This window comes from Lepidochelys kempii, chromosome 10, assembly GCF_965140265.1.
Source record: "Lepidochelys kempii isolate rLepKem1 chromosome 10, rLepKem1.hap2, whole genome shotgun sequence".
Taxonomy (NCBI): domain Eukaryota; kingdom Metazoa; phylum Chordata; order Testudines; family Cheloniidae; genus Lepidochelys; species Lepidochelys kempii.
Genome location: NC_133265.1, coordinates 45,112,832 through 45,140,824, shown reverse-complemented (window position 1 = coordinate 45,140,824; position 27,993 = coordinate 45,112,832). Strand labels below are relative to the sequence as shown.

Genomic DNA, 27,993 nt, shown 5'->3' with positions numbered 1-27,993 from the left:
TAGCCTAATTAAAGCTATTGGGATCAATACAGGATAATTGGGTCAAATTCTATAATAGAAACATAGGGTTGGAAGGGACCTTGAATTCATCAAGTCCAGGCCCCTGTGCTGGGGCAGGACCAAGGAAACCTAGACCATCCTCAAACATCCAAGGTGTTTCTCCAACTTGTTTTTAAATGCTTCTAATGATGGGGACTCCACAACCTCCCTTGGAAGCCTCCCTTAACTACCCTCAGCCCTGGTCTACATGAAGAGTTTAGGTCGAATTTAGCAGCGTTAGATCGATTTAAACCTGCACCCGTCCAGACGACGAACCCATTTTTGTCGACTTAAAGGGCTCTTAAAATCGATTTCTGTACTCCTCTCCGACAAGGAGATTAGTGCTGAAATCGACATCGCTGGGTCGAATTTGGGGTAATGTGAATGCAATTCGATGGTATTGGCCTCTGGGGAGTTATCCCAGAGTGCTCCATTGTGACCTCTCTGGACAGCACTTTGAACTCCGATGCACTAGCCAAGTACACAAGAAAATACCTAAGAACTTTTGAATTTCATTTCCTGTTTGGTCAGTGTGGCGAACTCAGCAGCACAGGTGACCATGCAGTCCCCCCAGAATCGTAGAGCATAGAATGTTTCTATGCTCCCCCTATCATCTCTGTCCCTGAGGTTATCGCAGATTAGAAGGCAAAAAAAATGCACTCATGATGACATGTGTTCCAAGCTCGTGCAGTCCTCCCACGCTGATAGGGCACAGTTTAATGCATGGAGGCATTCAGTGGCAGAGGCCAGGAAAGAATTGTTGTGTTTACTTAACAGCAAAAGTATCATGCCTTGCTAGCGATCCTGCCCGATCCAGGTCGCTGCATCACATGCACTCCGTGCTGTGTCAGCCTTGGGCGGGGGCATGACCGCTTTGTGAGCAGGAAGGCCATAGATATAGACATTGCATTAGGTAGCTTCTGTAGCTAGAGAAAACATTCCTGTGCATTTGGCAAAGTCTGTGGCAAAAAAGGAGAAGCCCCATGACACACCAAACTATTAATAATACACAACCACACATTACATAAAGTATAATAGGTACCATGCGAGGGCTACATTCAAGTTGGGTTTCCGTAGGGTAGTGATTATCACGTTCACCTAACGTGTGAAAGGTCCCCGGTTCAAAATCTGGTGGAAACAGGTCACTGTTCATTTTTCTGACTTCCCTCCTGCATTTTTAGTCTTAGAACAGACCAAGCTGTGAAATTTTACTTTGAATTGTATCAATTATGACTTAAATAATATGGAAGCTCTCTCTAAGTTATAGGCCCAGGTTCCTTACCCTTTCAGCTGCTCTGATAAATTAACATTTTTGTTAGGGGTGGGGAAAAATTTTCGTGACGCCTTTTATAGGGACTCTGAAATAATCTTAACATGGCCCACTGAGTGCAATCCTTCATTCTGGATTTGTCATTCCACAAGCTGAACTCCTCCTTAATACTGTCCAGGCTTCATGAGCCGTGGGAGCAAGGGGCAGGCTGGGGCAGGTGTGACCGAGCGGAGCTGCCGGCTGGGAGAGCAGTCTGAGGCAGAAGCCTCCAGCTCTCATGATATTCCAGGCAGGACTGAATCTCCATGAGATGAAACTTAAAGAAGAGAATGACCTGGAGTCTTTCCTATTCAGTGCTCTAAGAGGAGGGTAGCCACGTCTGTCCAGGCACCCCGATCGATCTCACCGAGGTCTGCCAGGAGCACCCAGGAGACATACGACGGCTATCAGTCCTACTGCACTCTCTGCCCTGAAGGCAAGGATCTGCTAAGTAGCAATACAGTACCGCGTCTACCAGAAGACGTACGGTGATGGTGAGCTGAGCAGGCTCCATGCTTGTATGGTATGACAAGCGTGGCAGCAGGCTGAGCAGGGCCAGCAGCCGGGACCCCGGAAAAAAATGATCGTCTGCCATTGCTTTCACGGAGGGAGGGAGCGGGGCCTGACAACGTGTACCCAAAACCACCCGCGACAAAGTTTTTGCCCAATCAGGCACTGGAAGCTTAACCCAGTGTTCTAACGGGCCGCAGAGACTGCGGGAACTGTGGGATACCTACCCACAGTGCACTGCTTTTTAAGTCGATGCTAGCCACGGTAGTGAGGATGCACTCCGGCGATTTTATGTGCTTAGTGTGAACATATGCAATCGATTTGTATAAAACTGAATTCTAAAAATCGACTTCTATAAAATTGACCTAATTTTGTAGTGTAGACATACTCTTTAGAGTTAGAAAGTCTTCCTAATATCTAACCTAAATAGCCCTTGCTGCAGATTAAGCCCATTACTTCTCATCCTACCTCTGGTGGATATGGAGAACAGTTGATCACAGTCCTCTTTATGACAGCCCTCAACATATTGGAAGACTATCAGGTCCCCCTCAGTAGTCTTTTCTCAAGACTAAACGTGCCTAGTTTTTTTTTTTTTTTTCCCAACCTTTACTCATATGTCAGGTTTTCTAAAACTTATTTTTTCCACGTTTGGTTAGCAGTAGCTATTTTCTTAATATGAAACATTAATTGATTTTATTCTTGCAATCTCATATTTCCTTTTTTCTTTTCAGATTCTAAAGATCTGCCTTTACTGAGTTCTCCAGGAGGTAACCAACCACTGTGGAGCTACATTAGTAGTCTGGAGATGGTGCCAAAAGAACTTCATGTTTCTATGACTTGTATTGTAACCTGACTCAGTGATACTTTTGGATATATATTTCTATTCTAAGGAGAAGAGTGCGTACTCCCAATTCTGCCAGTTTACTGGCAGAGATTTTGTGTTGTAAGATCATGGACCATTCAAACAGGGAGAAGGATGAAAGGCAGCGGACAACAAAAGGAATGCCAGGGAGGAGTGGGCATGGTTCTCGACCGAGTTCTGCTACATCCTCTGGTGTTCTTATGGTGGGACCCAATTTCAGAGTGGGCAAGAAGATAGGGTGTGGGAACTTCGGAGAGCTCAGACTAGGTAAGAATATAGCTGTCTTAGTGGCTTGCATTACATGAGTTTGTATCTCATAATTGGTGTTTAAAATCTTAAGATAGAAAGTAATGAATATTTAAGTACTTTTAAATTTAAATAATTTACTCTGGTGTTAAAGCAACATGATTCCACAAAAGCTGGTGCAGGTTGAGTGATAGTCAGGGGTGATTGTCACATGCCACAATTTCCTTGCAACTACAGAGTTGCTTTTTCTGTGACTATTCAGGTATGTAATGGACTACCTTTGTTCGAGTTTTGGAGTGCTTGCACATGAACAAATCCACAGCAAGTGGCAGCTGTGTATGCCCAAAGATGTGAATTCTGAACACTCCCTGGCAAACCTTGTTTAATGCATATGAAGGCTTATCTCTTGTATACCTTTTAAAATCCATTTTGCCTGTTCTGAAAAGTGTTTTTTATTAAACCTTTGAGCAACACAAAAAACTTACTGTTAACATGCTTACTCTTGTTACAAGTAAAATTCATCCAAGGCAAGGGATGTGTTCAATAAAAGATGTTGTTGTTTTTTGATATCATCTTTGTATCACTCTCCAAATGGTTTCTCTGTTACTTGGATCCCAAAAGCATAACTTGTTGAAGATTATTCTTGCATCTGTCAGAAGGAAAATGTCTTTTGCTTTTTGTTTTATGCACCTCTTATGCTTTTGCTTCTGTTAAAGGGGTTGCATCTCTATTTTGTTTTGCTTTTCTGTATCAGCTGTATGTTAGGTTGCAATATTTTCCGAACAGTTGTGAACTATTATTCCTGCTTTCTTACTAACTCTGTGAAAGGAGCACTCACAGCCTGCTTGGTTTTCTTCTGGATCAACTAGCTTGTTCTGTTCACAGGATTGAGAATAATTTGAAGGCAATTGGACCAAGAATGCTGACTTCTGGCGGTCACTTAAAACTATTGTTTTAAAGCAATGTTGTTGTAGCCTTGTTGGTCCCAGGATATTAGGGGTATTATTAGCATTTCTCTCACCAACAGAAGTTAGGCAAATAAGATATTACCTCACCCATCTTGTCTCTCTGTTTTAAAGCCAAACATTTACTTATGTGATCAAGATGTTAATGTTGAGATGTTCCCAGCCTCTTTGGAGCCATAGGGATCCTCATGTGTGGTGACAGTTCTTTTAGCCAAGAAGGCCTGGATGTAGCTCCTCCTGGAACTAGTTGGTGTCTCTTTTGTGAACTAGAAGGGGTGGTTCATCAGTGCTGTATGCCTCAAGAAGCTGAATAAGTGTCCTCCATGGCATTTCCCAACTCCTCTAGGTTTGGGACTGGAGGACTGAGCTGCAGCTTGATACCAGAAATCCCATGTATTGTGCTTATAGATGATGATGTCTGATTACCAATAGATTACAAAGATTCATAGACTCACTGAAATAATGAAACTCCAGTCTAGTAGAGCATATTGGTGCTGTCCTGCAGAACTGCCACTCAGGTGCAGTGGGAACTTCTCTCTGAGATGTTGAGGAAACGTATGATGTGAGCTCTGACAAGTGGTACATATGGTTATATTAAAGGCTGACCTCTTTCCAGATGGGAACCTCAAAGTGATATGCTACTTTCTCAGGCTAACTTCTCCCAAAGAAATATAGTTTTCATTCTTGCTTCCTTAGCTTTTCTCAGTGACTTGTTTTCATTTATTTTCAATGCTGATGCCTTTTGAATCTCCAGGCTTAAAATTTGGACAGTTTTCCTTTCAGTGGCCTGGCGGAATGGTGATTTTACTTGAGGTTAAGAAATGCACTGTCTCACAAGAAGTGGGCTGTGTGAATGTAGTAGTGTGCATTTTATAACTTCTTGTTAAATGGCATGGATCTAAGAATGTTAGTATTGAGAATGTTAGTATGTAAGCTAGTCTGTGATGCATGGAATTTCTGGATCAGTGGAATAAAATAAAAATACCAAAATAATAAAAATAAAAAGCTAGGTTCAGGAATTCAACTTGGGTTCCCATTTTGGGGTAAGCGATGGGGGAAGAACTAACCAGCGCTTTGGTATCAGGAGGATGATTCTTAAGAGGTGTTTGTAAGAGCTATGTAAACTTGATCTCATGCATAGATTTTTTTTTTTAACTAGAAAAAAAATTACTAGCCTTGAAATGAATGGAACCTATAGATAAGTACTGTAGGCATCTAGTTAGTTCAGACATGACTAATCCCAGGGCTTTTCATAGCTGTCCAATGACAAATCCTTTGCTAGAGAGAAAAGAATTTGTGAAGCTAAATTTAGGATTTAGAAAATCATGTTACTATTTATGAGCACCTTAAAACATGCTAGGCTAACAATCCCTGCTCCACAGTGTTTACAATATAAATGGGACATGATGCAATAAATGAAGGTCATGGACAGGCAAAAAGTGGGCAATGCGAAGAGGGAAAAAGAGAGTGTAACAAGATCATCTAGTGGCTATGCAGTAAGCAGTGTGCAAAACTTGATGGTTCCATTAACATGTTTACTCACTCTTGCTTCTCATTGACTCCTCCTGGACACAGTAGTAGAAACTAGCTCCAGCTGGCCCTATACTGCATCAGTGTCAGTGGAAACAGTGGAGTGTGAACATGCTTAAAGAGGTCAGGTCCCTTCTCTGCTTCTCCTCTCACCCGCATGGGAATGCAGCAGCAGTGGTGCGAATCACCTCCAGGTGGCCCAGCACACACCCAGTCTTACCTGGAAGCAGGACAGCGACTGCCATTTATTCCTGAAGATTTGGAAATGAGAAGTGAAGAAAATGACACTTTCTAAAATTTGGAAGATAGGCTGTGACTGCTGTTCCAGCCCCTCTGCACTGCACAGAAACCACCACTGGTAAGGAGGCTGCCAGAGGGATCCATCTCTTATGGGGAAAGAGCCCTGAGCCTCAGCCTTGCTCCTCCTGGCTTTGCCACCATTTCCTGGTCAGGAGGCCTCTTATAGTTATAACTCAGACATTACTAAATGGTCAGTGCCTTCTGAACTTTACCTCTTCTTCAAAGCATGTAAGAACAATAGAGTTGTCATGGACAACAGAAACAGCTTACTTCAAGGAAACAGATTGTCTGATGCTGTTGGTGATGAAATAATACCTTTGACTTGATGTTGCCCTGGCAGACTTAATTTATGTTGACAGGGCTGTGGATGAAAAAATCCAAAAACTCAGCTCTTCACTTGCCTCTGTAGGACCCTCGCAGGTTCTCTGTGAACCAACACACACAGCTGGTCACGCCCTGGACCTCATGTTTTGTTTAGTTATCAATATTGACGGCATCACAACCCATGCTTTGGGCATGACTTCATTTAAGGCAGAACTCTACAATCTCCCAGGAAACAAGAAAGGCCCATGATCCTGATTCTATTACCAAGACTAATGGACACCATCAAATTACAAAGCCTGCTAAAGGACAGTAGCACTGAACGTATAGGACAAGGACTCAAGGATCTGGTGAATCATCATTGCATTCTAGCCTTTGACATTCTGACCCCCTAAACAGCTCCTCCCTCCCCATCACGCAACGGTGACTCCATAGTCTTAGAAGTTTAGTCTAGTTTTAGTTAGCTTTAGGTGGGAGCAGTAGTTTAAAAAAAAAACAAACTTTTTCAAACTTTTTTCCTAGTTTTTAAGGACCATTGTCCATTTAAATTTTCTCCCTTCCTCCTTGGAGCTTTACATTACTGGGCGATCCTGCCTAGTTCTCCTAGTTTTTTTTAAACACTGCCTATCATGGCAGAAGGTAATTCCAGTGAATGACAGATAATCCCGGTGTATCCGTTGCCTCTGGAAATCTCACTTACCCTCAAAGTGCATATCCTGTCTGGCAATAAAATCTAATGCCAGAAAAAACAGGGAGGTGAAAGTACATCTTGTCATGACGGAGAGCGCTCTTCGCTTGGCCTCTGATCCAGGCCCAGAGACATCATTCCTCCCCCTCCCCCTCAATACGTTAGTCTCCAAGTACATCAGGTACTTCTATTGCCTCAGCAGTGCACTCCCTGGGAGCAGTTAAGAGGAAAAGTCAAGATTTCTCTAATAAGGACCTCTAGCCCTCCTGGTAAGGAACCTACCTTGAAGAAGCCGCAATTGCTAATGACACTAGCCGTTTCAGCACCAATTGGTCTCCAACCTGATACCGACAAGGCTTTTGGTTCTTCAGGTACCGAAAGAATAGTTAAGCCTAAGGACTCAAAAATGTTGGACTCCGCCAAGTCATTGGTACTGTCCGGGGAGCAAAGCGGTAAAAATTATTTCTGCTCAGGCCACTGCCACAGTACCAACAACTGTTTGTTTCAGTACTAAAGGAATTTTGATGTCCTTGACCTCCCTGTGTCCAAGATGCATGACTCACCATAGTTTAGTACTGATCTGTTCTCAGTACCAAGGACCTGTAGGTCTCCAGACACGTCTGTTACCTCCTGTTTTTCAGTGCTCTGCTACTCCTAGAGTAATGTGGAAGAGGAGGATTCTGACTAAGATCTTGCCTCAGTTTCTCAAATTTGTTAAAGGTTTGCCACATCTCTAGAGGGATACTTTTCCAGAGGTCTTTGAAGAAGCCAATTATATTTGTGAGAAGTATTTACAGACACCACTTTGCTGGTTTGAACACCCATGGGTCATATGCACCTTGTCAGCCATGCTGGAATCCCTAGGTGGCTTACAATCAGCATTTTTCAAGGGACTCGAGTACCACGTGGCATAGAGATACAGTCTCTATCATCTTTCCTTTCCAGGAGACCTGAACCTTTGAGGAACAGGAAGCGAGGTCTGATTAAGAGATCTCCCCACATAGCCAACATCTCTTCTTCATCCCCAGATGAAGATGTAATTCCACCTCCACCATCCCTGGCTGACTACTTCAAGCAGTTTCAGGATCTTATTAAGAGGACAGCAGACTCCTTACACATCCTGCTTGAGAAGAGTAGAGAGTCTTATCAAAGCTGTTTGACATCCTACATACAGCATTATCTGCACAGATTGCCTTTCCTGTTATCGAAGCCCTCCTAGACCCAGCAAAGGCAATCTAGCATACACCAGCCACAATTTCACCCCGCTGCAAGAGAGTGGATAAGAAATACTATATTTCCTCAAAGGACTTGGAATTTTTATTTTCTTATCCCTCTGCCGATCCCCTGGTATTTGAGGTGATAGATGAATGTGGAAGGGCAGCACCGCACTAAATCTATGTATGCCCTATGATAAATATCATAAGTGCCTCAACCTGTTCTGGTACAAAGTCATACTTGTCATCCACTCTACTTTTCAGACTCGCCAGCTACCAGATGTTAATGGTGAAATACATCCACCCAAATTATGCCAAGCTCAATTCCTTTATTGTGCGTCTCCCATCAGAGCACAGAGAACAATTTCGGGAGATCATTGCAGAAGGCTGGCTTCTTGCCAGAACATCTCTGCAAGCCTCCCTTGAAGTTGCTGAGAGTGCTGTTTGTTCTTTCTCTGTGGCAGAAGTTATGAGACAAACCTTCTGGCCCAGCTCTCAGGATTTCCAAGGGAGGTCTAGAATACTGTTGAGGACTTTCCTTTTGGTGGCTCCAAACTGTGGAGAGCACAGTTTTGACGGGATTATCCTGCCTTCCTCCCCTTGGTGACCACCTTTGAAACTGCTGATGAGTTTGGAAGTTTATCATTACAGACATGTAGGTTTTGGCTATCATCTCCACAGGATACTCCACATTATACTTCCCTCCCACCTTCCAACCCTCCTTCCCCATTCCTTTTCAGGAAACCCTCTCATGAGCACCTTCTAAAACAAGAAATAGACTCTCCTACTCTTGCATGCTATAGAATGTGTTCCCATGCAACTCACAGGGAAGGTGTTTTCTTCCGGGTGCTTCCTGGTTCCAAAAAACAAACAAACGGTGGTTGGAGATCCATCCTAGATTTAAGGCTACTCAGCACCTTTGTGAAGGCACAAAAGTTCAAAATGGTAGTACTTCCCTCACTAAACCAAGGGGATTGACTCTCAGCCCTCAACCTTGAGGATGCATCTCTTCATATAACTACCACCTCTCCCACAGAATGTTTTGTTTCACTTTTGGTCAGGACCACTTTCGATATAGGGTACAGTGGAGTCGCATCATACGCGCATTTAACTTACACGAATTCAACTATACGCACTCAGCAAAAAAAAACTCAGTGGCAGTGGAGTACTGTACAGAAGTCGACGGGAGAGCGCTTGGGGGTCGATTTTATCGTGTCTAGTCTAGATGCGATAAATCAACCCCCACTGGTTCGATCACTGCCCGTCAATCCGGTAAGCATCTCTCTGCGCTGAGTGTGATTCTAGTGTTTAAAGATACATATTTTTTGTACAACTTGGCCCTTAAACGCAAGCCAACTATTTTATCTCTTGCTCAACTGAAGAAACCGTGATCTGTTCCAACTCTGCAGGAAAAACTGGCTTTGTTGGACTTATTGAGAGACAGTATGTCTGTCTCCAACGTGGCGCTTAAATATGGCCGCAACAAATCTAGCATCCGTGCCATCAAGATTCGAGAGAGAGAAATTTATCAAGCCATGGCATCAAGTGCTCCAATAACTGCTAAGGTGACAAGCCAGGTGCGTGATAAGACTTACTGAAGACTGAAAAGGCATTACACTTATGGCTGGAAGACATGAACCATAAACGTGTGCCTATCGATGGCAGCATGTTGCGAGAAAAGGCTCTTAGCCTCTACGCGCTGTTCAAACCTCCCGCCAAAGAGGGACAGCCTTCTGATGAGAAGGAATTCAAAGCCAGCCAAGGTTGGCTTAACAGTTTTAGGAACCGCTTCAACCTCAAAAACGTGTAGACTACTGGTGAAGCTGCATCTGCCAATGAAGAGGCAGCAAAAGCCTACCCCGAACAATGAAAGAAAATCATAGAAGAAAAGGGGTATCTTCCGGAACAAGTTTTTAATGCTGACGAGACTGGGCTCTTCTGGAAAGAAATGCCCAATCACACTTACACTTGAAATCAGAAAGACAAGCCCCTGGCTTCAAAGCAGCTAACGACCGTGTGACTGTGTTGTTTTGTGGCAATGCGACTGGGCATTTAATAAAGCCGGACTAGCTCTACAGGGCTGCAAATCCCCGTGCCCTAAAAGGCAAGAACAAAAATCTCCTGTCTATGTTCTGGCAATCAAATAAAATGGCTTGGGTGATGGCAGCGTTATTTCTGGATTGGTTCCACAAGTGTTTCATTCCGGAGGTCAAGCGGTACCTCAAAGAGCGAGGATTTGACTTTAAAGTGTTGCTGATTGTAGACAATGCTCCTGGCCATCCTGAGGCACTCTGGTTTGCGCATAACTACGTTGAAGTAGTCTTTCTCCCTTTTTTATTCCTTCCTTCCTTCCTTATGTGATTTTCGCCTTACGTGCTAACTTTAGAAACTAACCCTCCCGCGACTCCACTGTACTCCCTTTCATCTGCCTTAAGAGTCTTTTTGAAATTTGTCAGTAGTAGAGGTGCACCTCTACAGCAAAGGAATGTTGGTAGTCCCTTACCTTGACGATTGGCCTCTGAAAGGTCACTCTTGCAGAAGTTTCACTGGTTAATCACAAGGCCATAGACCTCTTCCTCGAACTGGGGCTACAGCTGAACATTCAAAATTCATCTTGACTCCTGTAGAAAAGTTGGAATTCATAGGAGCTTACCTTGATTTGATAACTGTGAAAGTCTACCTCCCAATGCGCAAGTTTGTGGCCCCATTCAGTATAGTCAACACAATCCAGTTCAGCGCTTAAACATCAGTCAAGAGCTTTCTACAACTCCTGGGACATAAGGCAGCTGGTACTTTTGTCATAGGCCATGCAAGGTTGCGAATGAGTTGCCTTTAGAGGTGGCTCAGGACAGTTAATTCACCTAGCAGAGAGTCTAAACAATCTACTGTCCATACCCACGTTCATGAAGGAATTCCTCTATCGGTGGTAACACCCTCACAATGTCTGTGCAGGAATTTTGCTCACCTTTCCCCAGCAATATTTATAATAGATTTATCCCTGTTAGGTTTGGGACGACATGTAGACACTCTCCCAGCCAAAGGCAGGTGGACACCTCTTGAGGCCATGCTGCACATCAGCTTGCTGGAACGCAGGGCAATGAGATATTCCTGTCTCCAATTTCTACCATTGATCAAGGCAAATACATAAAGATCCATGATGCACATGTCATGCACATTTTATATCAACTGACAAGGTTGTACTTCACTGCATATTTCAACAGTTTGGCACCCCTCAGGTAGACTAGTTCATCGTAGCCAGGAACAAGAAATGTACACAGTTTAGTTCAGGGGCAGGCTGGTTCACCAGTCCTTATGGGGATGCTTTCTTCTTCACTGGTCATCGGGTCTTCTGTATGCGTTCCTGCTAACTCCTCTAATATCCAAAGTTCTGGTCTAGATAAAGAAAGACAAGGCCAAGGTTATTCTAATAGTCCCGAGCTGGTCGATATAGAGATGGTTCCCTTACATCATTCAGATAGCTAGTTGCTCACTGATTACTCTCCAGACTGCCCCTTCTCTTTTCTCCCAAGAAAATGGGCAGATCCTTCACGCGAATCTGAGTTCTTCACCTCAAAGCATGGCTGGCCGTTGGTTCGCAGGATTAGAACCAACCTGTTCAAAGGCAGTAAAGAGAATACTATTTCACAGCATAAAACAGTCTACACACTACACTTACTTGCAAATGGATAAGATTCAGTTACTGCAGTGACCTTAAACACATTCCACCAACATCCTCATTGCTGTCAGATGTACTGGACTACATCCTAGAGCTAAGGACTATCTTTTGAGCTCCATTAGAGTCTATTTGGCAGCCATCCTGGATTTCCACTCCCAGTAGAGAGTTTTTCCATATTCACTCACCCAATGGCGGTGAGGTTCCTCAAGGGAATTGGAAGATTCTTTCCACAAATCAAGTGGTCTATCCCAACTTGAGACTTCAGTTTGGTTCTTAAATGCCTTACAAGACCACTGTTTGAGCCAATGGCTACCTACTCACTCCTCCATTTATCAATGAAGAGAGCATTCCTGGTAGTTGTCATGTCTGTTTGATGAATTGGGGAAGTAGGAGCCCTTGTGGCATCCTCCTCTTCCTCCCTCCTCCCCCCCCACCCCCACGCCTTCACAATATTTTTCAAAGACAGTCAGGTTATGACTGCACTCCAAAAATATCTTCAGAACTCCATATTAAACTGCCCATACATCTTTCTGTCTTTACCCTAAACTTCTACTGGTAAGGAAGAGATGCTGCTTTACACACTGTCAGGAGGGCTCTGACCTTTTACCTCGGCAGGACTAAATCTTTTAGAAAGTCTTCCAAGTTGTTTCTCTGTGCATCTGTGTTCTAGTACACATTGACTTTTATTCATGAAGGAGACATTTCATAATTGTTAATTAACTAATCCATACGTTCAACAAATATTACTTCCTGGACAAATATGTGTAATATACCATAAACTGGATACTCAATTGGAGAGTACGCTTATAAAATTTGTAGATGACTCCAAGTTGGGAGAGATTGCAAGCATTTTGTTGGACAGAATTAGAATTCAAATGACCTTGGCAAATTGGAGAAATGATGGGAAATCAATAAGATGAAATTCAATAAAGTGCAAAGTACTCCACTTATAAAGGAAAATCAAATGCACACCTTTAAAATGGGGAATAACAGACTCTGTGGCAGTGCTGCTGAAAAGGATCTAGGGGTAATAGTGGATCACTAATTGAATATAAGCCACCAATGTGCTACAGTTGTGAAAAACACTAATATAATTCTGGGGTTTATTAACAGGAGTGCCATATGTAAAACACAGGAGGTAATTGCACTGCTCTATTCAGCATTGGTGAGGCCTCAGCTGAAGTACTCTGTCCAGTTCTGGGAGCTACAGTTTTGGAAAGATGTGGACAAATTGGAGACTCCAGAGGAGAGCAACAAAAATGATAAAAAGTTTAGAAAACATAATCTCTGAGGAAAGGTTTGTAAAACAACAACAAAAAAACCAGGGGATGTATAGTCTTGAGAAAAGAAGATGGGGGGGACGGGGGACACACGACTCAGTAAGTCTTCAAATATGTTAAGGGCTGTTATAAAGAAGATGGTGATCAATTGTTCTCCGTGGCTGCTGGCACTAGGACAAAAAGAAATGGGCTTAAACTGTGGCAGGGAGATCCAGATTAAACATAGTTTTTAACTATAATAATATTTATTCTCAGGAATAGGCTTGAGAATCCCCGTTAGTGGAGGTTTTCAAGAACAAGTTGGACAAACACCTGTCAGGGATGATCTAGGTTTACTTGGCCCTACATCAGCACAGGGGGCCAGACTTGATGACTTTTCAAGGCCCCTTCCACCTCTACATTTCTGTGATTCTAAATTGAGCTCAAGGATAAACAAACTTTTTTTTTCTGGAACTTGTTTGTGGAATGTCTTAACTAGTGTTTAACAACGTGTTGATTTAGCTCATTTAATTGGCAATTAAACAGTTAAAACAGGACCAGAAACTCTAAACTAGGTATGTCTTCAGATAGCTGGGTCCTCGTCTCAGTTTGCGTAACCTCTCATTCGGATATGATACCCACAGAATTAACATCAATAAGGAGGGTGTCTTGAATTCCAGTTCCCAACCCTCTGCAGTTTCCCGTAGGCTGAAGGGTATTTTGATGCAGGAATATTCATTTTATCTTTGTCCCATCTGGACTAGTTCTGTGGCATGGTGAAGTGAGATATTGTCGTGATGCATATACAGTGCTAATGGAAGGCTGCTGCATTTTGGAATTAAGCCCGGGTCAAGCTATAGTAAACAAAACAGATGGGAAACTTTTGATTTTCAATAGCTTGTAACTTGCTCAAATCAGAACCAATTTTGGTGGGTTTGTCAAAGACTCCGTTCTGAAACTCAGGACTATTCTTTGACCAAATTTTAAGTTTCTGCTGCTAGCCATGGAGGTATGAGAGCTCTCTTTTTTAACATGTATAATGGCAACTGAATTATAAGGACTGCTTCTGTTTCCTGTGTAATATCTGAAACTAATTGTTGAGTCACATGTCAGACTGAACAGCACTCCCAGCTTGCATAGATTGCTGTGACTTTAAATTGCTGGTTGTTAGAGGTTAAACTACCATGAAAATGTGGTGTGAGAAGGTCAGCTAGCTGGCTGTTCTTTCTATAATAAACAAAAATAGACAAAAGTCTGGAACATCTGCAGGGTCCAAACTAGAGGTCACTACTTGCAAGTGCATCTGCTTTAAAAATGACAGCAAATGCGGCAATGCTAAATTCAAACTATTAAGCTCTAAAGATTTGAAGGAAGAATACTGGTTCACATCTGGAGAGAGGTATGGCTGTACTCTGTTAGGAATGTGCAGTGTAGATACATCCATAGTTATTCACTTGGAAAAGCTTCTTAATGCTACTAGCTTATTAATGAAATCAGTTTTTATTTTAAAATTTTATAGCTCATTCTGTGAAAACAATCCAAACCTGAATCAAGCATAAACTGATGCAGTGCCATGTCCCCAACGTCCTTGTCTCCTCTTGTAAGGTGTGCCAGTAAAGCTATGCCAGCAGCTTCCTTAGTGAAGACACAGCTTATACTGGCAAAAGAGTTCTTTTGCGAATATAGCTTAAACAAGTTACTGGAACAGAATAATTTATCCTGACAAAAATGAGCACCCACAAATTTCACTGACGTTAATGGGAATGACAAGTGTGCACAGTACTTTTGAAAATCAAATCCCTTTTTATTTGCATGCCTAAATATAGTATTAGGGACCTATGTTTTATGTGTATTTGGATCTCTGTCTAAATGTTAAGTCATTGTGCCTAAGAATGCCCTTGAGAAGGTTTTTAAAAATAAATAGTAGGGTTCTAAAACATAAACATCAGAACAGTAACCAGGCATCATGCTGAAAAATTTTGGTCATTTTCTTCACTGCAAAGAATGTGAATGAGAGTCCCACATGTGAGCCATTCTTTTTAGGTGACAAATCTGAGGAACTGTCCCAGATTAAGGTGTCAGTAGCGGAGGTTTTGGAACAAACTGATAAATTAAACAGTTTTATGTCACCAGGACCAGCTGGTATTCACCCAAGAGTTCTGAAGTAACTCAACATGAAATTGCAGAACTACTAACTCTGGTTTTTAACCTATCGCTTAAATCAGATGCTTTCTAATATCGCTTTCTATTAGATTCATAGATATAGATATTTAGGTCAGAAGGGACCATTATGATCATCTAGTCTGACCTCCTGCACAATGCAGGCCACAGAATTTCACCCACCACTCCTAAAAAAGACCTCACACCTATATCTGTGCTATTGAAGTCCTCAAATTGTAGTTTGAAGACCTCAAGGAGCAGAGAATCCTCCAGCAAGTGGAGGATGACTGGATTAGATTGGATTAGATGACTGGAGGATAGCTAATGTAACACAGATTTTTTAGAAAAGGCTCCAGAGGTGACCCTAGCAATTACAGGCCAATAACCCTAACTTCAGTGCCAGGCAAATTGGTTAAAACTATAGTAAAGAATAGAATTATCAGACACATAGATAAACACAATCGGTTGGAAGAGTCAACACAGCTTTTGTAAAGGGAAATCCTGCCTTGTTGATCTATTACCTTTGTGGGGATCAACAAGCTTGTGTAGAAAGGTGATCCAGTGGACATAGTGTACTTGGATTTTCCGAAAGCCTTTGACAAGGTCCCTCATCAAAGACTCTTAAGCAAAGTAAGCCGTCATGGGATAGAAGGGACGGTCCTCTTATGGATCAACAACTGTTTAAAAACTAGGAAACAAAGAGTAGGAATAAACAGCCAGTGTTCACAGTGGAGAAAGGTAAGTATTGGGGTCTCACAGGATCTGTATTGGGATCTTTGGCAAAATTTGCAGATAACACAAAATTACTCAAGGTAGTAAGATCAAAGCTGACTGCAAAGAGTTACAAAGGGTTCTGAAAAAACTGGGTGACTGGGCAACAAAATGGCAGATGAAATTCAAAGTATTGCACATTGGAAAACATACAGCTAACTATACATAAAAAATGATGGGGTCAAAATTAGCTGCTACCACTCAAGGAGATGTTGTGAAGGCCAAAAGTATAACCGGGTTCAAATAAGAATTCGATCAATTCATGGCAGATAATTCCATCAATGACTATTAGCCAATATGGTCAGAAATGCAACCCCATGCTCTGGGTGTCCCTAAACCTCTGACTGTCAGAATCGGGGACTAGACGACTGGATGGATCACTCAGTAGTTTTCCTGTTCTCTTCACTCAATTTGAAGCATCTGACACTGGCTGGTGTTAGAAGGCAGCAGGGGGAGGGATAGCTCAGTGGTTTGAGCATTGGCCTGCTAAACCCAGGGTTGTGAGTTCAATCCTTGAGGGGGCCATTTAAGGATCTGGGGCAAAAATTGGGGATTGGTCCCGCTTTGAGCAGCGGGTTGGACTAGATGACCTCCTGAGCTCCCTTCCAACCCTGATATTCTAGGATTCTAAGACAGGTTACAGGGCTAGATGGACAACTAGTCTGACCCAGTATGGCCATTTTTATGTTATATTCCAATACAATATTTAAGTATCTGTCTGATTGACTGTTACAGTTTAACAGATCTTCAATGAAAAATTTGACTCAGATTACTTTCTCTCCATGAGAATTGTAGGGCATCCACGTGTACTCTCTGCACATCTTTGAAAAGACTTGAGCTATACCTTAATCATGCATCATTTCAAAACAACTCTGGAACTCATGACGTTTTACAAGTGGGATTACCCACTATAACTCTTGAGCTTTTCCTTCCCATTCCAGTTGGAGTTTATAGAGACTTCAGAATTTTCAGATAATTTCTAAGACAATGAGAAGGATAGAAGAAGTTAGTCCTACACCCTGACCTCAAATAGCTCTACTGGTGTTCAGTATTTATATTGCTGTAACCCCAGAGGGTCCACTCACGTTAGGGCCCACAGTTTCAGGTACTATCCAAACATGTAAAAACACTGTCTTTACCCAGTCTAAATCTGTCTCTCAAACTTTTTAAATTCTGAGCTGCGGTTGTTGCTGTTTACTTCCCACTTAGGCACACAATTTATTTGTACAGTAGTTGTAGGGTTCAGACTGTGGACATCAATAACTAATTTTTATTAAATATTAAAACTTACTACTTCGCAAAAAGTAAAGAAATCAATTCATCTACAACTATTATCCTAATTGTATTTTTCAGTCTGGTGCTTTCAGTCCAAGTCTCTCTGATTTGCCTAATGGCTTTATTCTAACAGTTCCTTCCTGTCAAGCTCTTCAATTGCATCCTGAAACGATCTGATTTAGGTAGCAATTCAGTCAGTCTTTAGAGGAAAACTTGTCTCTCTCCTTAATTTTTAGCATCTCCTGCCCTTGTACCAACTGCAAATACAAGAAATAGTGCTATTCTGCCAGCCCTGAGAAAATGAAAATGGAGCAATTTAAATAAAGACTATTTAATTCACTCTTTTAAAAATAATCATTGTTTTAAATTGGGTCGAGGATTTGTAAAAACTAATGTGTAAATCTGTGCCGCTGCAACTTTAAAATCCACCTAACTAAAAATGTATACATCTGTTTTTTTTAAATGCCACTATGGATAGAGTATATTAATTTTACAAAACTGCTATAGGCATAAACCAAATATTGAAAATGAAGGCACTGATCCTATGAACACTTGAATAGTTATGTAATTTTACTCACATGATCCATTGACTAAGCACACTGGGTCGACCCATTGAAATGTTAAGCATGCGGATAAGTGTTTGCAGTATCAGAAGCTAAAACTTCATTATCCTTTATTATTTATTAATGTTACACATTAACTTCCAGATGCTCAGGAAGGCAGGGTGCTGAGTTCCTCTAGGGATGCTGTTCCAGGATATTGCTGTAGAGCTTCAAACTTTTATATAAACCTCCTGCCTGGTAGAAGTCAGATCTGAAAACTCTTTGCTGGAAGTGAGATGGTGCTTTCTCTTAATTTCTGCTCTGCACCTCTGTTTCCTGGGTGTTGTGAGGGGTGGCTTTTTACTACTTTGTACCCTTTTCTCAAGCTTTTTTGTGCATGGGGTGTGTTTGCTATTCTACCCATTGCCTAGCTTGTTTCTTTGTGTTCTTATTCACCATGAATAGAATACAAGGATGGTCTCACCCAATATGGTGAAAGGTCCATCTAGCCCAGTATCCTGTCTTCTGACAGTGGCCAATGCCAGGTGCTCCAGAGGGAATGAACAGAACAGGTAATCATCAAGTGATTCTCTGTTGCCCATTCCCAGCTTCTGGCAAACAGAGGCCAGGGACACCATCCCTGTTCATCCTGGCTAATAGCCATTGATGGACCCTGTGACGTTGCATTCCATATATTTTATGGAAATATGCTTATGAGTGTGAATATGATATAACTGGAATATGCTTTATGCAAAAGATCTCTTGTAACGTGTCGTAACAGGTTATAAACTACTGAATATATTCCTCCTATTTGTATGCGTGTATCATTCTTGTATCTGAAGCTAAAAATATGAAGTATAACTCTGAGATCCTACTGTAATTATGCAAAGTGTGGGCCACTAATGATGGCTTAGAATCTTGATGGCTCCCATTGACTAGGACAATTGGTTATAAATGGTTTATTTACCTGCAAGCCTTCCTGTCTATGTGTGGGCCAACCCAGGAAAAATGTAGGCTAGGGGTCTTACAGGGACATGTGACCATATCACATGATACTGGAATCCATCTTAATCCTTGTACTTTTCCATTGATGAGGCAGGGGTGGGGACAAGCACAGACAAGATTTCCGCCTTGTGCCAAAGCTATAAAAGGGGGTGGAGCAGGACAAAAGGGGCTGCCAGTCATGAGAAAACCCCTGCTTACCACCTGAGATGTCTGCTGAAACTAATAAGGACTGTATCAGGGGAAAGGATTGGGCCCAGACTAGGAAGGAGTCTAGTCTGTGAAAGAAGCTTATTGGTGACGGTGAGATGTTACCTGTAATCAGTTTCTTAATGTATTAGGCTTAGACTTGGGTGTTTTTGCTTTATTTTGCTTGGTGACTTACTTTGTTCTGTCCGTTATTACTTGAAACCACTTAAATCCTACTTTTTATATTTAATAAAATCACTTTTGTTTATTAATAAACCCAGAGTAAGTGATTAATACCTGGGGGAGCAAACAGCTGTGATATAGAATATAGTGATATAGAAGGCAAACAATTAATGAATTTACCCTGTATAAGCATTATACAGAGTAAAATGGATTTATTTGGGGTTTGGATCCCATTGGGAGCTGGGTGTTGGAGACAGGTAACCTGCTCAATTAAAGTCTGCAGCTTTGAGGGCGTGGCCCAGACCCTGGGTCTGTGTTGCAGAAGGCTAGCATATCTGGCTCAACAAGGCAGGTTTCTGGAGTCCCAAGCTGGGAGGGAAAACAGGCTCAGAGGTAATTTCAGCACATCACGTGACAGTCCCAAGGGAATCTCTGTGACCAAACCCATCACAGACCCATCCTTCAAGAACTTACCTAGTTCTTTTTTTGAATCCTGTTATAGTGTTGACCTTCAACATCCTCTGGCAAAGAGTTCCACAGGTTGACTGTGTGTTGTGTGAAGCAATACTTTCTATTGTTTGTTTTAAACCTGCTGCCTATTAATTTCATTTGGTGACCCCTAGTTTGTGTGTTATGAAAAGGAGTAAATAACACTTGCTTATTTACTTTCTCCACACAAGTCATGATTTTTTTAGACCTCTGTCATATCCCCACTTAGTTGTCTCTTTTCCAAGCTGAAAATTCCCAGTCTTCTTAATCTTTCCTCATACGGAAGCTGTTCTATACTTCTAATAATTTTTTGTTGTCCTTTTCTGAAACTTTTCCATTTCCAATATATCTTTTTTGAGATGAGGTGATCAGAATGCACACAATATTCAAGATGTGGGTGTACCAGGGATTTATATAGTGGCATTATATTTACTGACTTATTATCTAGTCCTTTCCTAACAGTTCCTAACATTCTGTTAGCTTTTTTGTCTGCCATTGTACATTAAGCAGATGTTTTCAGAAAACTATCCACAGTGACTCTGAGATCTCTTTCTCGCGTGGGAACAACTAATTTAGATCCCTGTCGTTTTGTATGTATTGTTGGGATTGTTTTCCAATGTGCATCACTTTGCATTTATCAACATTGAGTTTCATCTGCTATTTTGTTGCCCAGACAACCAGTTTTGTGAGATCCCTTTGTAGCTCTTCACAGTCTGCTTTAGACTTAACTATCTTGAGTAATTTTGTATCATCTGCAGATTTTGCCACCTCACTGTTTACCCCTTTTTCCAGATCAGGTATGTATATATTGAATAGTACTAGACCTAGTACAGACCCTTGAGGAATACCGCTATTTACCTCTCTCCATTTTGAAAACTGACCATGTATTCCTACTCTTTGTTTCCTATCTTTTAACGAGTTACCAATCCATGAGAGAACCTTCCCTCTTATCCCATGACAGCTTATTTTGCTTAAAAGCCTTTGGTGAGGGTCCTTGTCAAAAGTTTTCTGAAAATCTAAGTACACTATTTAGTAGATGTAATAGCTCCAATGTCTGTTTCAGTTGTATACTACAAAGCTTTGAAATGTGTGGAAGATGACTGAAATGTAAGTATACCAGTGCTTTGTTGCATGTTACACCATAAATGGACTATTATAGTGGTTTGAACCTACTAAACCTTTAAAAACCATGTTGTATTTTGTGTCTTCACAAAGGTCTCCTCGGTGGTCGCCCTGATGAGACAAAACGGCCACACAGTCTGTCCATATGTGGACGACTGGCTGCTGATGGGCAGATCCAAAAAGGAGGTCCAGTTGGTGACACTATTCTTGCTTTGTCTCCTGGAATCATTGGATGTCTGTGTAAACAATGTAAAGTCCCATGCGACTCCCATGAAAACCATAGATTTTATAGGAGCAACCCTGGACTCAACATCAGTGAAGGCCTACTTTCGTATGAACAGATTCCAGGCCATGAACATAAAACAGCTTACCATCTGACCATGGACCATAGTCAGGGTCTGTCTTTCCTTATTAAGGCTGCATGACTGCTTGTGCCTACGTAATGCCATTAATAGAATCATAGGACTGGAAGGGACATCGAGAGGTCATCTAGTCCAGGCCCTGCACTCATGGCAGGTCTCAGTATTATCTAAACCATTCCTTAGAGGTGTTTGTCTTACCTGCTCTTTAAAACCTCCAATGATGGAGATTCCACAATGTTCCTGGACTGTTTATTCCAGTTCTAAACCAACCTGACAGTGGAAAAAGTTTTTCCTAATGTCCAACCTAAACCACCCTTGCTGCAATTTAAGCCCATTGCTTCTTCTATTCTCAGAGGTTAAGGAGAATAATTTTTCTCCCTCCTCCTTGTAAAAACCTTTTCATGTCCTTGAAAACTGTTATGACCGTCTCAATCTTCTCTTTTCCAGACTAAACAAACCCATTTTTTTAATCTTCTCTCATAGGTCATGTTTTCTAGACCTTTAATCATTTGTATTGCTCTTGTCAGGACTTTCTCCAGTTTGTCCACATCTTTCCTGAAATGTGGCACCCAGAACTGGACACAATACTCCAGCTGAGGCCTCATCAGTGCAGAGTAGAGTGGAAGAATTACTTCTTGCATCTTGCTTACAACACTCCTGCTAATACATCCCAGAATGACGTTTGCTGTTTTTGCAACAGTGTTACACTATTGACTCATATTTAGCTTGTGATCCACTAAGTCCCCCAGATCTGTTTCTGCAGTACTCTTTCCTAGGCATTCATTTCCCATTTTGTATGTGTGCAACTGATTGTTCCTTCCTAAGTGGAGTACTTTGCATTTGTCCTTAATGAATTTCATCCTATTTTTTTCAGACCACTTCTCCATTTTGTCTAGATAATTTTGAACTTTAATCCTATCCTCCAAAGTACTTGCAAGCCCTCCCAGCTTGGTATCGTCCGCAAACTTTATAAATTTGCCGTTATCTAAATCATTGATGAAGATATTGAGCAGAACCAGGCTTCATCTCAATTGCACGCAGGCCTGGGTCCCGTCTCATCAGACAGAGACAACATGAATACCAAGGTGATAGTCCTTCTCAAGGTCACAGCTTCCCTGCTATGGTGTATGTGTGCACGAGAGTCCCTTTCCTTCCACCCCCAGCCGATATGACCATTATCTCAGACGCATCTCTTGTATGCGGGCTTCCCATCCTGGACAATCACTCAGCACAAACACATGGTCTCCTTGGGAGGCCAGAATGCATATCAATTTTCTGGAGCTGAGGGCAGTTCACCTAGAGTGCAGCGCTTATACGGTTTCATCATATCCATAATGTCAGACTATGTGACAACCATATTTTACATGAAACCAGGGTGGAGCAAAATCGCATCCTCTCTGTATAGAGGCAGTCAAGTCATGGAACTGGTGCATCAGCAACCACATCACACTCTCAGCGCCATAACTACGAGCTACACAGAATTCTGTGGCAGTTTCAGCAGGCACCTCTCCACAGACCATGAGTGGGAGATATGCAGTTCCGTCCTGAATGACAGTGGGGAACACCATCTTGGGACCTGTTCATCTTTCAGATGAACAAGAAATTCAACTAATACTGCTCTAAAGCAGCCCTAGGTCCAGGACTCCAAGGGCGATGCCTTTCTGTTATCCTGGACAGACCACCTGAGGCACTTCTACCCCCTGCTACCTCAGGTTCTGTGAAAAGTTTGTCACAACGGGGATGAAATTTGTAACATTTTTGTCGCACCCAACTGGCCCAGACAGTTCCCGTTTCTGGATCTCCTCTGAATGTCAACCCATCCTCCCATCATTATCCGACCTCTTCTGGGTCAGAAAAGAACATCACCTAGACCTTCTTCATCTTGAGGCCTGGGATTCAGAGGGGTGCCAGACCTAGAGCTTTCATGATTAGAAGCCATTCAAACTATTCTCCATTACAGCAGAAATGTCTCCTCTAGAAAATGCTGCCTAGCTAAAGTGAGACATTTATTTATTTGGATGCAACAAAATCAGTTATCCCCAGAATCAACAAGTATCCTTGCTATTTTAGACTATCTCCAGGACCTCAGGACTTTCTGTCAGCTTGCTGGAGGGTCTGCCTCCTCCAACAGAAGCCTCTATCTTTACTCACCCTAGCACAATTCGATTCCCAAAAGGTCTTGTTAGAACCTTTATACCAGTGTTGAAACTCGCACTGCAATAGGACTTCAACCTGATACTCTCAGTATGTACTGGACTACCCTTGGAACTGATGGCCACATGTTCCATGTCATATCTATGCATGAAGGTTTTCTTTTTAGTCGCCATCACTTCAGCCAGATGCATGAGTGAACTGGGAGTGCTCATGACTGACCTGCAATACGCCATATTTCATGAGGTTTCTCTTTGTGTATGTCTACATGGCAATAAAACACCCACAGTTGGTCTGTATCAGCTGACTTGCGCTTGAGGGGCTATAAAATTGCAATGTACATATTCAGGCTCAGGCTGGAGCCCAGGCTCTGGGACCTTGTGATTCCTGTAGCACTAAACAATATGGCTTTTTAACGGATTGAGACTGACAGTCTATGCATCTTTGTAGTAAAATCCAGCTTCTGGAAAATGTTTTTGACCAATGAACATTACTCAGTGTGGCATCTGTCAGTTAGGCATCCCAGGTGGAAGCCCTGAGAGGCAGCACCTTTAGCTTAGTAGTACATTTAGCACCTTTCATCCCTGTCAGCTTAGGCAGCTGGACTGCTGCATTTTAAAGTTAGTTATAGAATTGTTCTTGTGGCTAGACAAATGGAGGGTGGGTAGCTGGCAATCCTCCAGATATGATAGCACATTTGGATGGCCCACTATGCACAACTTTTAGCTGGCTCCAAGCATGTCGCTAATTGGAGACAAATTTGACGTCTTACCCATGTTGTCTTATCTTGGCCTTGAATACCTCATTTACTGCAGAAACTGAAGTGAATGCTTAGCAGACCCAAGAGAAGCTAATACTGCAAACTAGCTCAGTCTCATGAGGTCTTCTGCCTCTGCTTCATTTACAATGTAGGTTCCTGCTTGCTATTGTCTGCTGAAATTCACACTTTCAATATTTAGTCCCTGAATTCCTACATTGATGTAGTAAAACAAGATTCCCATTGATTCTTAATTAAAAATGACTTCATGGCACCTTTTGAAAACTTGGCAGACGGGAGGCAGTGTGGCCTAGGGCATACAACACTAGACTTTGACTGAGATCTGGGCTCTATTTCTGGCTCAGTCACTAGCCTGTTGGGTGACCTTGGACAAGTTACTTCACCACCCAGTGCCTCAGTTTCCCCATCTGTAAAATGAGAACAATTTTACTGTGAGATCTATGATGGAAAAAAACTGATATACTCCCCATGTTTTGAGATCCTGAGAACACTGATTTTTACCTCCTATGCCATAGTACATGCCCTATTTTCCTTCATTACCTGCAAGTGAATAATAGTTCAGCTTTGGGGCAGTTCAATAGTATTTCCATTTTGCAGCCATCAGAGTACTATTGATCTTTCCAGATTCTAAGGATAGTCTTTGTGTTGTTAAAGTACAGAAAATACGTCTATGCAAGTGCTGTGCCAATGCAGTGCAGTAGAAGTAAAAGCAGTATTCCTGTCACGTTATTAGGTAGGTGTACCTCCATCATAGGCCTCAGCATTGAAAACCAGTAAAGCGACTGCGTATAATTTCTAGCCTGATTCATGCTCCTAGAGGAGACTTAATTCTGAAAGCAGTAAGATTTAGTAGCTTCTCTTGGTTTCTTGTGATGTGAATGCATTTGTAACAAACTATAGAAAGGTGCCTCGCATATCTTTTTTGGGTGTGGTACAAATAAAAAAGCATAAAATGCCCAGGGAACATCACTCAATATATGTTTTGAACATGAACGCTGCACAGGTAATAAATCAGTCAGTGTATATAGTGAACTGCAAAACTTTGGTACCTTGCTAATTCGTGCAGGGTGGATTTATTTAAATCACCAACTTTAATAACGCGGTTTTCTGCTTGCTGATTTAAATCTATTTAAATAATTGACTTGAATTGTGTTTAGTATTTGTACGCTAGTTATCTTTGTAAAGAGAGGTTGATTTTCATTAATTGGTAACTATTAAAACATGTTGATTTTCAATTTGAGGCTTGTGCGCGCTGCGGCACCGTGCAGACTACGGGGCTGTGAATTGCAGAGCACTCCAAAAAGTTGCACTCAGACTGCCCCGTGTGGACACTGCTGGCGCAAACTAAAAGGTCCCTCGTTCATGTTAATGTAATTCTCCATGTTAACACAGAGTAGGTGCCTTTTAATTTGCGTCAGCAACGTCCACACGGGGCAGTTAAAGTGCAATTCTTTGCTATTTGTATCCCCATAATCTGCACTGCGGTACAGAGTAAATGTAACCAAAATAGAGCCTTTACACTAAATTTTGTGCTGCTCTTTGTTAATCAGGAGAACACTGTCTATACAAATGTATTTAAGCAATTTGTTAGCTTAACTGACATTTATTCAGATTCCTAATTGTTATGTTTTATTATTTTAGAAAACTATGAGCATTTCTTAATTACAAGTAAAAAAAAATGAATCTAGTAATTTGTGTCCAACTCTGTTTGGATCGAAATAAATAAATTGGTTAGTCTCTAAGGTGCCGCTAATACTCCTTTTTTTTTTGCGGATACAGACTAACACGGCTGCTACTCTGAAACCTTTAGAATTAGTATATCTCATCCTCTCACACCTACTTGATTCTTAGATAAGATTTTTTTCCTTTTCAACACCCATTGGTTTCTTAACTTTGAATTAACTAGTTATTGAACTAAACTAGTTGAATAAACTGAAATCAAGAAAATATTTTCTCTGCACTTGCAGAAGAGGCTACTACTTTCAAAAGCTGGTTTAACACTTCAACAAACTCTGGTTTGATGTGCTTTGTCAGTGACTTCTACCTGTTGAGTGGCTTGACTCTATTTAAAATGGCAGTGGATGTGTACTGGTTAATATTTGTTATAGATGATAGTATGTTTAGGCCTTAACGTAGTTTGTCATAATCCATTCTAAATTGGTTTATTTTCTAAAAAGCCTTTAATTTAAATAAATCCGATTTAAGTAAAAATCAACTTTAATGTTTTTAAATCAATTTTTGTCCACCCTGAATTAGTGCAAGCTGTTTCTATTCTAGCCTGGTGAGCTATAATACTTATTGTGGATTATTAATAATTATACCTATGTTCGGTCTGTTCATTGTATTGTCTAAATTGCTCTTTGCACTTACAGTGCACAATGAGACTTTATCATGCATGACTCCTTAGGCTAGGAATATTATCTGTCATATATGTGATACTGAAAGTCTTTCTTTTTTTCACAGGCAAAAATCTCTATACCAATGAATATGTAGCGATCAAACTGGTAAGTAGAACCTTAATTTAATGGTTGTATTACTTAAAAATATCTTGACAGTTGCAAATGTCATGCACAGAAGGCAGCTTTTTCACCCTACACTTATTTTATACTGAACTGTGGCTGAACAGAGGTGAGATCATCATCCTAGGCTAGGGTACTATATTGAATGAGAACAAGATTTTTCAATTAAAATAGATGCTTAGAGAATTTTAAAAGCATAGCTGTGGCACCTTTCTTAAACTGGAATGTTGGTGTAGGGGATATCATGTAGATCCTAGTGAATGGTGCTGTTTGGGTTATCACTTATATGTTCAAATGTTGCCACCTTAGAATTATGGTTGTCTGTGTCCATGATTTCATTGCCCCAGCAATTTTTTTTTTTTTTTTTTTTTTAAGATTGCAAGCCTGTTGTGTCAGGTACTGTGCCTTCCTTTGTACTGCACTTAGCACATTGAGCACTTCCGGAAACATGTTATCAACCAGCTATTTTTCTGATTCCATAAAAACCCAAGTTGTATACTTCGAAAATATAAAGGACAACCAAAAAGTCCTCATTCCCCAAAGCAAATTAATAAAAAAAAACCAATTTCTATTTTTAATAACCTATTTAAGAAAACTCATTTAAACTATTCTAATTCTTTAGTTCTCTGTCTGTATAGTTGATTTCTGAACAATGTCTGAGTAAGCCATAGTTTATCCATGGCATGTAAGAAGCTTTCCATTTTGTATGCAGTGCCCAAGTTACCGATAAGTTATCAGGCTGCAGCAAAACAGGTTAAAAGGTAGAGACCAAGCTGTGCAGTGCTCCATATTCGTTGTGAGTAGTGATGGAGGAAGCAGGGGAAAATCTCAGCTGAAAAGAGGTCTCTTTTGGGGATGGTGCAACTCCAAGCGTATGGTGTCATACCTTAAACTCCTTAAATGACAATGACAAGAGTTTGCTAGAGTAGGCATAGCCTTGTCTGCCACATCTTCCAAGAGCTTGGTTTCCTTCCACCTTAATCTGAGGAGTGCCCAAAATTGAAGACTACAGTGCTCCCTGAATTACTTATACCTTCATCCAGGCCACCTTATATATGCATAATCAGATGGACAGCTATAGAGGATTTATTATAATGAAAAATGTGAAAAAGGGCTGGATTCTGTCCTTTTAGTGGCATGCAATTGACTTTTGGGAATCTGGATAAAGAGTGCGTGAGTGTTTTTACATGTCCAGTATTATATTCCTCAGGGGAGATGGTGTTCATTTCATGTACAATGCCTGTAATGTGGAGCACACATGATGTGGGTTCTCCTGTCTCTTCCTTCTCCCAACAGCTGCAGTGAATTGTGATGGAAATTTTTTTTAAAGAAGCATAGCAAATGGCTGGAATACAGCTTTCCTTTTGATTAATTGCCCCTCTATAATACAAATAGACACATTGTAGTCTGACAGTGGTTAAAACATGAGAGTGGGGGTCAGGGAAATTGTCTAACTTGTTAAGGTCTAGCAGGTCTGCCAGAGCCAAGTCACCTATCCTCTGTGCCCTGTAAAATAAGAACATGTACTACA

At 41.4% G+C, this 27,993-nt stretch overlaps 1 protein-coding gene across 17 annotated transcripts in view; it reads left to right on the top strand.

Moving 5' to 3' along the window:
* CSNK1G1 (casein kinase 1 gamma 1) overlaps nt 1-27,993 on the top strand; it is a 258,268-nt gene that overhangs the window by 81,373 nt on the left and 148,902 nt on the right. For 16 of the 17 annotated variants that reach the window (XM_073363225.1, XM_073363224.1, XM_073363223.1 and 13 more), the window contains 2 exons: nt 2,590-2,987; nt 26,407-26,447. In XM_073363225.1, the coding sequence (XP_073219326.1) occupies nt 2,810-2,987; nt 26,407-26,447 (219 nt within the window). In that variant the 5' untranslated portion in view covers nt 2,590-2,809. Of the gene's footprint in view, nt 1-2,589; nt 2,988-26,406; nt 26,448-27,993 lie in introns of those variants that run through there. The other variant, XM_073363219.1, reaches the window with a different exon arrangement.